General features: G+C 41.5%; 1 protein-coding gene across 1 annotated transcript in view; it reads left to right on the top strand.

The window, feature by feature from the left end:
- The window catches only part of L3mbtl4 (L3MBTL histone methyl-lysine binding protein 4), a 293,901-nt gene that overhangs the window by 127,063 nt on the left and 152,013 nt on the right, over positions 1–14,825 (top strand). Inside the window, exon 12 of the mRNA XM_048363591.1 lies at positions 8,417–8,531. Coding sequence (XP_048219548.1) covers positions 8,417–8,531 — 115 coding nt within the window. The remainder of the gene's footprint in view (positions 1–8,416; positions 8,532–14,825) is intronic.

Raw genomic sequence — 14,825 nt, 5'->3', positions numbered from 1 at the left:
TTAATTGGAGATAAGAGTCTTACAGAGTTTGTTGCCCAGCCTGGCTTTGAACTGTGATCTCCAGATCACAGTCTCATGAGTAGCTAGCTAGGTTTATAGGCGTGAGCCATGGGCACCCAGCTCACATCCTTTTTCGAAGAGTGGACATTGAGAGCATCTACTGGCACAATGTCTACTGTAGCAACTATTGTCTGGAGAAGAGGTGGTAAAGTAGCAGCCTGTGTTCACTCCTGGGAGCTGGTTTGTAAGTGTGGTAGAGGTGCAGTCTTTTCTGTCACTGCTCAGTCTGCTTGACTTGCAGCTCAGTGTTGACAATTTCATGCACATCCCAGCCAAGCTCATGAAAATATTTATTAACTGTGATCATAAAGTGATTTTGAGGCTATTAGCCCTCTCTCTGTTTATGAAGAAGGTTTTTCTTCTTAAGGTATTATCCACAGATGTGTATCCATGGAGCCCTGAATGTAGCTGTTATCGTACTTGATTAAATATTTAAGGATTTCTTAACAAGGATTAAAACCCTGGGGATTCTGTTGGAAATTTGGCCATTTTTATTTCTTATAGGAATCTGATGGAGAAAGTTTGTCTTAGGGGAAAAACCAATTGTATTTGTTTTAACTATCACCATAGAAATAAGGGAATAAAAACTTATTTAGAGGTATTTGTGGCAAATGGGAATATTAGAGTTGAATGCCTCCTGCATCAGGTTTCCAGCCAGGTTTCTCTTGGGTCTGCTTTCTTACATAGGTGAAAAGGACCAACGAATTGAGAAAAAGAAGTAATTATTGAATGTGTAGAGACAGCTATAGTTTTAATGACTAATACAATTTATTAACTATTCTGTTTCCATAGTAATATTCTAAAGAAGCATTTGAAAAAGTTTTATCTAAAAACATCCTCAGCAAATAATCTACACCTGATATATGATTAGAACATGGTAGATGTTTTTACTATTACTCTGACTTCCATTGAATTAGATTGGGGGATGGGATGGTTGATAGGACAAGATATGAGATTTATATGTTACATATATAATATGTATTTTAGCTGCGTGCTGGTGGCTCACGCCTGTAATCCTAGCAACTAATGAAGCTGAGATCTGAGGGTTGTGGTTTGAAGCCAACCCTGGGAAGGAAAATTTCCATGAGACTCTTATCTCCAATTAACCACTCAAAACCCAGAAGTGGCGCTGTGACTCAAGTGGTAGAGAGCTAGCCTTGAACACAAAGAGGCTCAAGGACAATGCTCAGGCCCTGGGTTCAAGCCCCACAACCAACAGTAATAATAATAACAATGGGCATTTTATAACTGTATATGTACTGTATTTATGTGACACTCTGCCTGAAATATATAAGTGCAGAATTAAAGCCCATGTAGCTCACTGAAGTTTGAAAACCATGAGAAATATGAGGCGTTTGGGCTTCAGCCTTGAAAAATCAAAAGAAGTTAATCATAGCTACAATGAAAGTTATTCATTTTCCAATTTAGTGCTTTAAAAGTTTTTTTTCCCTATGGAAATGGGTGAGAATAGAGATGGGAGTAATGGATTCAAGAGAGTGGGTAGGTTTGGGGGCCAGCGAGCAAAGCAGGGAGGGGAGAATCATTTCCAGGATGGATGGGGAGGAGGAATATGGAGAAAATATAGGGTGGCAGCTGGGTTTCACGCAAGGGTTTGAAGTCACAGAGGTCGCAGTCGCTTCACATGTCAAGTGGAGATCATAACAGTGGACCACGAGGGTTTTAACTCACACGCATAGTTTTCTTTGCTTCACCCTCCTTAAGCTTATCAGCAGACTGTCTCACTGTGAGAAGTGGAAATGCAGACACCCTCCACTGCATCCAGTTCATTCAGTGCTACCTGATTTCCTCCACGAAGTTGCCTTTTGTGTTTAGAAAAATGAATTTAACTCTGCTGTACTACTTAACTTAAATCTTCACTGTCGTTCCAACAGTTCCTCTCTGTAAACGATTAGCTAGCTCAAGGCTGGTTTGCAGATTGTGTGATCTTGCCAAACTTGTGAACCTCTCTGAGTCTCCTATTCATCCTTGACTGATAGAACATTCTATGAACTATATTAAAAAGAACTACACTGCATTCAATGAAGAGATTTATATATTATACATATATAATTATTTAACCTTTATTTCACAGCTATCTATGTACTGTATGCATGTGACACTCAGCCTGGAATATACAAGTGCGCAGAATTAAAGCACATTCCTTGCTCCTGAGTTACGTTGGTGCTTTCTAATGCCATGATCTCAGTGGTTTTGAGAGGGCTAGACCAGATGTCTGGCCTTGGTCCTTCTCTGAGCACCCACTCTGTTGTCCCCTCAACAGAGCTCAGTACCCTGCATCACAGGAAACAAGGTGAAACAGGGCCTTGTATGAGGCCCTGATGGCTAAAAGTAGAAGATATTAGGATAACAAACTAACACTCAGTTCTTCTTTTTAGAATGACACATAAGCCTAACTTTAGTTCACTGTAAATGTACTGCATTAAACCTGGAAGAGTTCAGGTACTAAGTTAGCATCCTGTCTAAACTTAGTTTATTCACCATAAGCATTTATAGCTAAGCACATAGCTTAGACTTGAGGACTCTGATAATTAAAATGCCCATATCTAATACACATATTAAAATGATATTAAAATATTTTAAAGCATATACCAGGAGAAAACGTGTAATATTTACTTAAGCTAATAAGATTATTGTGATTGAGCCTTACATTTTGCCTATGTGTTCCCAGATAAAGAGCTGTCTTATCCCAAGTGAGCAAGGAGGACATAGGACTACAGTCTTGAATCTTATTGAGAGGGTGGGATTTTTGAGCTCTTACAATGTACAAGTCAGGGAGGCAGCAGTGGTGGATGAGGGGAATGGTTTAGTACATGGCCCAGTGTGGGTGATGGGCAGGAAATGATCAGGTGGTGTTGAAGACAGTGTGGATTCAAGTGATTACCAGAAGGTAGACTTTACATTACCTAATTCTTAAATTTCTAATTCATTATTACTAATCATTGATTTATAAGATGTTAATCCCTGAAAGCATTACTGCCTGTTTGAGTATGGAAACTAGAAACTATATTTGGTTCAGACATCTGACCTTTGATTTCTAGTTTGTCAAAGATGAGATGGAAAGTGTACATATTTACTTTAGGTAGTTCCAAATATATAAAAATCCCAATCATATGAAATGTAGTGCTGGAGATGATTTGATTTTCAAAATGATTCTTTGCTTTATAGAAATGCTATAAATGTGAGGCACCTATGGCTCATGCCTGTAAATCCTAGTTATTCAAGTGGCTGAGATATGAGGATCACTGTTCAAAGCCAGCCTGGGCAGGAAAGTCTGTGAGATTCCCATCTCCAGTTAACCAGCAAAAACCTGAAAATGGAGCTGTGGCTTGAGTGGTAGAGAATGAGCCTTGGGCAAAAATACTCAGGGACAGTATACAGGCTCTGAGTTCAAGCCCCAGGACTGGCAAAAAAAAAAAAAAATCCAATCCCTTCTATCAACTGGACCTCCTGGCTAGAATTTTTTAAACTGAGATTTCACTCCAGAGATAAAAAGAGCTAAAATAATGGAAACATCCCTCATAAAGATTAGTATCAGTGGGGATTTAGGGCTGTGAATTTCAAGTTAGGCTGCACACAGTGGAGGTGGGAGTCCCATCATGGAGTTAGGAGACGTGCCATCCTAAGTAATTAAGCACAGCCTTGGAAAGGCTAATCGAATGTTCTTAGCTAATGTAAGAGGAAAATGTTAAGTAGAACACATAAAAAACATCACCTTTGCTGCCAAAAAAAACTTTGAACTTACAACTTTGGGTTTCGTTTTTAGACCTAATTGCACAAAAAGGAGAACTGGAAAGGTGTCTTCTCAAAGCCGAATCCTGCTGGCTGCTCAGCTTACTTGTACAACATCACATCCCTTCCATCCCTTCCGTGGCTGTTGACTGTTCTGGAATATTCACTGCCTCGAAATCTTTTTAGCTCTTACAATGTCCTACATGGACACCCATCTGTGAAGAAAGCAAGGGACAATCAGTGTTGAATAGAAATGGCGAGGACAGATAAACGTACTCCATTGCTGAGATTTTTGACAAGAGAGTTCAATAAATAGCTGGGTGCCAGTGGCTCACGCCTGTAATCCTAACTTCTGAGGAGGCTGAGGTACAAGGATCTTGGTTCCAAGTCAGCCAGGGAGTAAAAGTCAAGTGGTAGAGCACTAGCTTTGAGTAACAATGCCTAGGAGAAGCACTCAGGCCATGAGTTCAAGCCCCAGGGCCTACACACACACCCCTACAGACACATAAAGAAAGCATTCAATAAAATGTCACCCAGTATAATCTAGCTGTGCGTTTCTCTAAGAGTTTCTCTCTTTGTCAAATCCTAGTTTGCTGAGGGTGCTTATCATTATTTACTGAACTTTGTCAAATACATTATCTGTGACCACAGAGATGACCTTATTGTTTTATGTTTTATTCTGCTGCGTAGAGAATTGAGTTTGATGACAGTGCTGAGCTGGCCTTTCCGGCTACTCCTCATTTACCATGTCTGCTCATCATTCATTCCTATGGATTAGAACTCCACCCACATCACCGCCCATCAGCCTAAGATTCTTCCTTGACGTTTCTTTAACTATACATTCGTAGGCAGTTATTTTTCTACTTTCATTCATCTGGAATTTTCTCTGTGTTAGATGATCTTTGGTAGGATATAAATCCCTGGAGTAACACATGTCATCTCGGGGTCTCATGCCCTCTGCATCTGAAGCATAGCGGTTAACTGTCCTGTCATAGTTGCACTGTGCAATCCCTGCATTCCCCTGCTTGCTCCCAGGATTGCTTTTTGTCTTTCATTCACTGTGATTTGCATAGTTTTCATTTTCTTTAAACTTTCTATGGTTGGGGTTTGCCATCCTTGTTAAATTTGTAAATAAGAGACTTGTGGGAGAATCAGAGAGATTTTTTTTTCATTCTTTGTTTTGTTTTGTTTTGTTTCTCCCAGTCCTGCGGCTTGGACTCAGGGCCTGAGCACTGTCCCTGGCTTCTTTTTGCTCAAGGCTAGCACTCTGCCACTTGAGCCACAGGGCCACCTCTGGCCTTTTCTATATATGTGGTGCTGAGGAATCGAACCCAGGTCTTCATGTATATGAGGCAAGCATTCTTGCCACTAGGCCATATTCCCAGCCCCACTTCATTCTTAATACTTCTGTTTGATTTGTTTGAGTTTCCCTCCCGTCCCCTTCTCCTCACCTGTCCTGCCTTCTCCTTCCCCCCTCTCCTCCCCTGTCCTGCCTTTCCCTCTCCTTCCCTGCCCTCCCCTCCACTATCCTGCCCTCCCCTCCCCTCCCTTCCCCTCTTCTGTGTGGATGTTATCTCAAGTGCCTGCAGCTCTATTCATTATTTAAGCTTTGTACTCTGGATTTCCAGCTTCCGTGAGTCTGCTCTCATTCTCACTCACCCACTTAACTACTAATCTGCTGTTAGGGCCATTCTCATTTTGTAACTTGAAAATTTCTGACACTTCGCTTTCCAGTTCTAGAATTTCTACTTGTCTCTCTTTTTATTTAAAAAAAAAAGTTTCAATTTCTTTCCTGGGATTCTCTATTCATTCATGAAGATTTTTTTTTTCCTTTAACCTCTTGAATACAAGTCCTTCTCTGCCTACAGCCTCTGGGTCATTTCAGGGACTGTTACTTTGGGCTGCTTCTTTAAGAATTGATTGTATCTCTCATTCATGTGGTTCTTGTTGGGGTTTTTTTGCCCCTCCCGGCTCGGACTCTTCCTTCTTTCTTTCCACCCTCCTTTCGTCCTCTCCCCTAACCCTTGGCCTGCAGGTAAGTTAGAGTGGGATGTGGGGGTCGCTCCGACCTGACGAGCACGTGATCTGCCGTAGATGTGAGATCGCCTGCAACGAACACATGCAACGGGGCCAGCTTCTTAGAGCGAACTGACTTTATTGAGAGAAGGACAAGGGGAGATGATTTCGAGGGAGGGGTTTGGCCAGGATTCCGATAGGCTAAGAGCTGTCACCTGACCCCCAAGGGCTAACGTCACTGGAGCGCGCCGGGCTGGCTAGAAGGTTGGGGGCTGTTTGCCCAACCGGTTCCTCTGGATTCCAATCCAGAGGGGGTAGAAGGGCCGCATTCCCCAGGGCTGGGGGAGGGGCATCAAGCCCCTTCCATCAAGGGGAAAATGGATCCCAACAGTTCTTACTGTGTCTAATAACTCTACATGGTATGCAGTGGGAATACTATTATTTTTCCACTACTGTACGGGAGTTGGAACTCAGGGCCTTGTGCTTGCTAGGAAGGCAGTCAGCCTCTTGAACCATCTCTCAGCTCTTTTCACTTCAGTCAATTTTCAAATAGGGTCTCGTATTTGTTTGGGCAAGCCTAGACCAAGCTCCTCCTGTTTATGCCTCCTGCATAGCTCAGATGAAAGGTGTGCATGAACACATTCAGCTCTGTATTGGTTGACCCTTTGCGCTGGGCTAGCCTTGAACCACAGTCCTCCCACTCTCTACTTTATGTTACTAGGATAACAAGCATGAGCCACCACCATACCTTCTGTAATATTTATTGTTTCAAAAGGCTACTGTGGGTCTTCTCAGACAGTAATGACTGGTGATTCATCTTGATCTGACCCGAGCCTCATCTTTACCTTTATTTGTAGGGCTGGTCTAGAGTAACCCTGGGAGACATGGTAATTGCCTCAAACGGTGCACTCTTCGGTGCTTCACTGGCACTCTGCAAGCATAATTGAGGTCTCCACTGTGGTCTCTGCTCCTTCAGCAACATGTGACCCCACTCACCTTTTTTAGCTACTCTACTTATCTTCACAAAATCTCATCCTGTATAAGTACAGTCCAACCCTCCACCTAGGTCTTGTGAAAAAGCCTCCCCTCCCCCCACCCAGTTTTGTGGTCATCTCCTATCACTCCTCCAGTTCTAGCAGTCTGCCTCCCCGGTTCTGCAGCCCACGTGGCCACCCCTACATCAGGACAGCTACTGCAGAGACCCTGTTTCTCCATGCTGTGCTGCAGTCAGGGCTGATGGGCACCTTCAACGCAGGTGGTTTCCTTTACTTAATGATGGAGCTGATTAGTCTCCAAAGTCTAAATCAGCCATTGCATGCATTTTGTGCATTGTATGCCTATTACTATGAAATCACCTTCTTGCCTGCCCAGAAGCCAAAGCCTGGGATAAATACATTCGTGAGAGTTCACAGAGGGTGGTGTCTGGAACATGTGTAGGAACTCCTGATCCCGTGGGGTTGGGTGGGCCCAGGGATTTCCATCCCTGCCACAGGTCCAAGGTGCTGATGACGCTTGTGTGGAAACCATGCTTTGGAATCATCAGAAGAAAGTTGCCTTATAAAAAGATAGTAGGACTCAGAAATATAATTTTGCTTTTTTTCTTTATGTCCTGAATCTTAGATATCCTATTGTGATGGACACCTTATTCTATTTATTCAAAGTAGTTTCAAAAGCAAAAACTAATGAGGATTCTTTTTGAATTACCAAACACAGATTCTCCCTTAAACTTGAGTAACTAAAACCTGCAAATACATCAGAGAATAAATGAATTATATAATAACCTCTTTTCATGCTTGTGTTTCCTTGCACACACAGAAAAAAAAAGACATTTTCATCCAGAAATTAAACTTTTAAGACATGGAGTCTGTTAATTGAGAAGTAAGAATTGACTTTTAATATTATGACTTAGGCCTGCTCAAATGTGTGCAGCATTGTGTATGTTTGGTAGGTAGAATACGAAGTGGTGATAAGTGAGTCTCATCTAAACTTCTACCAAGTGGATGGCTGCACCCAGGGCTCCATGGAAGGCTTCCTGTTGATGCTTTGTCCTTTCATAGTTATCAGGATCGTTGTAGCACCCTTCTGCCCTAGTGATGTACTGTGCCTTCTCTCTTTGTGTCCATTGTTCCTGCTCTGCATCTTCTTCTTCATGAGGATTTGGGGGTTTCTTGCTTCTGTGCACCCTGGACTCTGGCTTCATCAATCCCAGGCTGGTACTTGTGTCTGTTCTTGCTATGATGCTGACGTGGTGTGAGCCATGGCTACCAGGACACTCACTCACTCAGGACAGCAAGTGTCTTCTCAACAGCCTCATGGGATTTATCTTATTGGAGAAATGGATTGGTCTTATGCCTCTAAAGTCTGATTTTCATTTCCAAGCCTTTCAGATTTCTTTGAAAAATTGGTACAGGAACCTTTCTTGGCTAGATTAGAGGGCTGTAAGATGGTAGGTTTCAAGTATTGTTTCAGCTGCAAGATGTGACTCATATAATTTCAATCTCAGCCTCAGATCTGTTTTCAAATATTTTGACAAAGGAATAAGTGATATGCTAATTGCCGAATAGTAATTGTTCAAAATTCCTTTTAACAGGTTCATTTTGATGGTTGGGACCATAAGTATGACTATTGGATGGGTGTAGACAGCCCGGACCTTCACCCCATTGGATGGTGTGATGTAACAGGACATCCCTTGGAAGTGCCACTTTGTAAGTACTCTGTTCACAGTTGCTTTGAAGGGCTTAACCCCCAACTCCAGGCTTGACGTTCCTTATTCAGTCATTATAGATATTTAAAAGCAAAATGAAGGAGAGATGAATTAATCATCGGCACATCTACACTGAAAGCCAGTGGTTGACAAATAAGTCTCAAAGGGCATTTTTTATATACATAAAAGGTAAAATCACTAAGAAAATTGTTCTCATGATATTTTTCCAGGAAATCTTTATTTTCTATATTTTAGCTTGTAAAACAGAACCAGCATCATTAAACCCATTTAATGCTGATCATTGACTTTAGCTGAAGTCACTTTTTAAAAGAATCCCAATGTAATTTAATTTTATAGAATAGATCACAAAATATTTTAGAAAAACATTTTAACTTTTAGAAATCTGAAATTTTTTAAATTGTAAAAATGTCGAAACCCTTCTATTTTATTGCTATCGTCATTATTTCTGCCTTGGTAGGCGCTTAAAGTTAAGGAGGAAATTAAGCATTCTAAATTCTAATGAGCATTCAACCAAAATACCCGATTCTTTTGTCTGGAGGAACCCTCTGATCTGATTAGGCTGACATGAATAATAACAAGTTCTAGACATCAGTGCAAATGCTCTCCATTCTATGCTGGTTTCATTTCCTCCCTGATTCTCGTCTTTCCCCTCAGCTTCTTGGGGTAAAGATAAATTGTGATTCTCCCAATGGAGGCATCTGATGATGAGCCTACCAGATGATGCTTGAGCTCGAGACCTAAAAGGGCTCGCGGAATGTGGGGCAGCCTCCCCTCACAAGTGAGAAGCATCCTCAAGGAAGTAACTCGATGGGCAGTTTTTCACTGGTCAAGGGTCCTGAAGCCCTGCAGAGTCACTGAGATGCCAGCCCTGGTACACTCGTGTCTTGACAAGCACAGGCTTTGCACACAAAGGATGGAAATCTGGGGTGACACCATGGTTAACACTCTATGAGTACTCCAGATTGGGAAATTAGGCCAATTTTTGTGCTTGATGGTTTTCTTTGATTCCCACTGAGTAAGCTCCCTGAATTTCCACCCCCGCATGCTGGGGAGATGGTTCTCATTTTGTATTAAGCTCTCACATCCTCATCCATTCATCACACAGTGATTTTCTCAACTAGGAATGATTTCAGATGGAGGCAGCGGGGAGGCTGATCAGCATTATAGGGAAGGGGATAGCTCTCTTCTTTCCACCTGCCCCATTGCCTGTTCTTTCATGAAGCTGCCCACCTGGCTCGTAAACTTGAATGTCTTCTGAGCAGCCTGACGGCCTGATGTCTATGCATCAAGTGCTCCCCAAACCCACTTCCTGAGTTCCCCACCTTACTTCAGTGTTTCAAGGCGTGACATTCTTCTTGTTTCTCCCTCACTGCACACATACCAGCAGCCTTCAAGTTCTGTTGATTCTCCCACGTGATTCCTCCAGAATCCGTCACATCTCCAGTCTCCTTCTCACTGCCATGCAGCATTTGCATAGTTGAAATTATTCTCCAAATATGACCCTCCTGAGGCTGGGAAAGATCTGAAAATGCAAATTTGAAAGGAAATGTAGTTTAGTATTAATCTGGAAAAAATAGAGTCAAAATGCTTGAATTTGAATCTCAGTTCTACTACTTTCATAGTTGGTTTTTTCCCTTTTGCTATACTTCAGTTTCCTTATCTATAAAATAGAGAGAACAGCGTCTGACTCATAAATTGATAATGGTGAAATGAGATAAATGTATACTTAGCACTTCAAAAACTGCCTGGCTCATAGCATGTGCTCAGTTAGTTTCAACCACCTTGAACAAATATAACATACCAGAGATTTTTATTTGCATATAAAAGTATGTCCATTATGAATGGTTACAGTTCTGAAACTGACTTAATATTAACATGACTGACATTTTCCAAATGTTTGAATTTATTTCTTTTATAAGACATTGATTTCTGAGTATTGTTGGCAGTGTTATAGGGTTCCTGTACCCCATATTTAGTCAGCCTTTTATTGTGATTACAAAATGCTGGATGAAAATAATTAAAGGAGGAGAGCTTTCTTTTGGTTCATGGTCAAGGATTTCAGCCAATGGTCAGCTGACTTGGCTGCTTCTAGGTCTTCATACGACAGAAACAGCATTAGGTAAGGAGAGTAGGGAGCTTCCATTTACCTCACCAGAGCGGACACCAGAGCAGAGAGGACAGACCAAGAGACAAGGTAGAACAACAGAGGCATCCCCAGTAACTACTTTCACTAGCTAGGTACCAACTCCTCCGAGTGCATTTGGCTGTGAATTCATCAATGATCAGTATGTTAATGAAGTTGGTGCCTTACTGATTTTTAAATACAAAGACATTATGGCATGTTCATTGTGTGGCTTACTATGTATCATCTATGCCACCTTGGAAAAGCAAAATTGTACCCCTACCTCCAGCCTGTCTTCCTCTCTTTTCACTCCAAAATTGATCCTACTGTTTATTTAGTTCTTAATCTTTTTGTCCCTGGACCCTGCACTGGTTTCATGACTGTGTCTTCTCATTTCTTTCCTGAAATAGTTGCTGTGAGTCTCCAGACTCACGTCATTGTCTCCAGTTTTGGTGACAGTGCCCTCTGTGCTCTGCACTCCTATGCTTGGACACAAGGCTGCTCCATCAGCCTTTCACGGGTCACCACCACATCTTCCCTGGCCTTCATTTACACCTCAGAGATTCACCCACAGAGCCTTGAGACGGCCTCCCAAAATGCAGAAGATAGCATGTCACATGTCTGTGGCGGTCCCTCATACGCCAGGTCTCATGCAGAGAGATCACAGCCCCGGGGCTTGTCGGGGCATGTGGCAAGAAACCCGCTGCTATGCAGTGATCGCTCTGTCTTGGGTTTTATGGATGACATTGGATGGACAGACGGATGGCCATCTTGTATTTCTGAATGCTTTTGTCACTCAGAGTTGATTTTATTCAGACAATTAAACTCAACTTTTCTCGCCATACCATCTGAGATCCTTTATAATTAGAACAAAGCCACTGTATTTTATAATAAATCTACAAAGGCACACCGTATTTTTTTTATCACATATGAACAAAAAGTCATCATTCATATTGTAAAGATATTTTCAAATGTTCAGATACTTTTTGCATTCTATACTTTTATTTATGTGACTCAACAAATTGTCTTTAGCACTTTATTGTATATAATATTACCACTTTATTGATCAGACATTGTAAAGACTATTAAAAGTGGAGGGCACAGAGAAAGTCTTAGCTGTCGTCTAACCTATCCTACCATTTTATACAGTTGAAACCTGACTTGAGTTTTACTTACTGTATCAACATAAGTTAGTGAATTTTTTGCAAATGAAATCACAGCAGGCTACAAGCCAGTCATCTTGTGTAAAAGGAAGCATGATGAAGGGATGTTTTAATTTATTATTCTCACTGCTTTGTCTTTATGAATGTCTCCCCTTTCTGAAAATAAGTACAGCAAGGACTGTAATAATTAATTTAGAATCAAAAGGAGAAAAATACATATATACATGACATCCACTTTTACATAGATTGCATTCTCTCTATTTGTGTGTATGCTTTGTTTCTTCTTGAGATTCCAATTAAATCTGAAAAGGCTGTAGCTTACAAACGTATGAAAATAGAATTAAAAATCAGACAGCTGCTTGTTAATGAGTGAGAACTAAATTAAATCTCCATTGCTAATTTACTGTTAAGATGGTTGCTGGAGACCATTGAGTTATCCCTGGTGGGCCTGGAGAAGCAGGGCTGAGGTGGGTTCAGAAGTACACAGGGGGCTTGAACTAGGGGTACTCTTTCTAGAGAAGGAAGTTGTCCATGGATAAGCATAATTGGAGTTCCTTGGTTCTCATACAAATTTTAGTGGACTTTATTAAAATTTCAGATCTTTCTGAATAAATGATAGTCCCTTTTGTTTCCATTTGGCTTGTGCCATTTATCTCATTGCCAAAGGGAGTCAAGATTTGTATGTGTGTGTTGCAGCTCCCAGCTTGTGTACAAATGTGTGTGCCATTAAGTTCAGTTCTATACAAATGTGTGTACCATAGCAGAATAATTTGGGACTTTGCTGTTACTGAGACTTGAACTCAGCGTCCTCAGAGGTCTTCCTTTGCTTTTTTACTGAAGGACAACAAACTACCACTGGAGTGACAGCTCCACACCTGGCTTGTTTGCTGGTTAATTGGAAATAAGAGTGACACAGACTTCTGTGCCTGAGCTAGCTTTGAGTCCTGATCCTCACATCTCCTGAGTAGTTCCTGAGTAGCTAGGATTACAGGCATGAGGGCCCAGTTTGAATATAAATTCTTGAGACAGTGTCTGGGAATAGCTTGTGGGGAACAAGAACTTGGTTGTTCTTCTTTAACCAGCAGGAAGTCCCCTGTGGATGACCCAGTGATTCTGGCTCCTCTGGCTGTTTTCCTGTTTCTTATTCCATTGCCTCTTCTTGATTCTGGGAGAGCTCTGTGTTTATCTCTTTTATCTGATGTGTAGCCCTTCCTGGTGGTGCTTTGCTAACCTCAGAATTGGAAGTAACTAAGCCTTGGTGCTGTTGAGCAGATGATCTTTCTGTCATGCTATGGAGTTCTTTTTTTTTTTTTTTTTTTTTTTTTGGCCAGTCCTGGGCTTGGACTCAGGGCCTGAGCACTGTCCCTGGCTTCTTTTTGCTCAAAGCTAGCACTCTGCCACTTGAGCCACAGCGCCCCTTCTGGCCATTTTCTATATATGTGGTGCTGGGGAATTGAACCCAGGGCCTCATGTATACGAGGCAAGCACTCTTGCCACCAGGCCACATCCCCAGCCCCATGCTATGGCGTTCTTGACTATCCTTAGAAAGACATCAAATATCTCAAGCAAAATCCTTTCCTGCAAGCCATCTCAGCAGATCGCCTTTGGGACTCTTCCTAGTCACATTATTTGGTAGCCACAACCCCAGCCATATCTGACATGGACTTTCTATAATACAGCTCACTACTTTGCCTACATCATTCATTATTTACCTGAAGGTGGCCCTACTCCATTGCCCAATGCAGTGGCCAGCAATTCTTGCTGTAGGATTTATCCAAGTTTGAGGAACATAGTGATAGACTTTGGAGCTAGAAAATCTTGGACTTAGATTTGTATTCTGTATTGGTCTGCCTTTGGGCTGATCACTTTACAACTGGGCCCTGAAGCCTTGGGGAATCTACTACCACCCCAACTACTTTGGAAATGCCTGACACCCAGAGACCCTTAAGCAGAGAGCAGGGCCAAGCCAGAAGGCATAGACACATTGATTTCTTTTCACTGGCCCAGAAAATTAGGAGTTGATATTACTTCCTAGAACTTTTACAGCCAGTGGGTTTTTTTCTCCTAGATACTTAGTGAAATTGTACACAGTCCAGAAAGGGGTTGCTGGTCATTGAGTTAATACTGAGTAACAGTGAAGATAATTCAAGACATTCCATATTATTGATCTAGACATGATAATCAGATCTTTGGCATGGGGGGATTTTTTTAAATTTAATTTTATTGTCAAGGTGATGTATAGAGGGATAACAGTTATATATGTTAGGTAGTGAGTATGTTTCATGTCAAACTTGTTACCCCATATCTTTTAAACAAAATTCAGTTGAGAACTGGTTTTACTGATCATTAAATAAAAATTAAAATACATTTTAAGTATGTTAATAGTGAAACAAAATGGTACTCACTGATTTGGTCAATAGCTTTCTGGTTATCCAATCAGATAGAAATAGCCACCATTCATGAACTTCTCTCCCTTCTTCTCTTCCTCACTTCCTTCTTCCCTCCCTCCTTTCTTGCTTTCCTTCTCTCGCTACTCTTCCTTTCTCCCTCAGGCCTCCTTGTCTTTATTCTGCTTCTGGTCTGCTGTACACTTCTGTTCAGTTTTTAAACACAAGCTCTTTCTACCACCTGGCCTTTGAATACGCTATCTTGTCTGTCTAAAATTGTTTGCCTGCTCTTCGAATAAATGACTCTTTCTCTTGAGAATTCACCTCAAATGTCCTTTCTTTAGCGAATCCCTTCCTAGCCACATTATTTAAGAACAACCACCACCATTATTTCCCCCATATAACCACTTCCTTTTCTCCAGGGTGCACATCACAGTTTGCATTATTGTAATTGTCATTTTCCCCCATGGACCTATAAGTTTCATGGATGGGGAGATACTGAGCATCATACCTGTCAGTTTTCTCCAGGATCTAGCTTTCAAAACTTTCTCCTTGTTGGAGAGTTGGATAGTCATTGATGCCAAAGTCACACACATCTCTAG

Source organism: Perognathus longimembris, chromosome 15 (genome assembly GCF_023159225.1).
Source record: "Perognathus longimembris pacificus isolate PPM17 chromosome 15, ASM2315922v1, whole genome shotgun sequence".
Lineage (NCBI taxonomy): Eukaryota > Metazoa > Chordata > Mammalia > Rodentia > Heteromyidae > Perognathus > Perognathus longimembris.
This window is presented reverse-complemented; position numbering and strand designations above follow the sequence as displayed.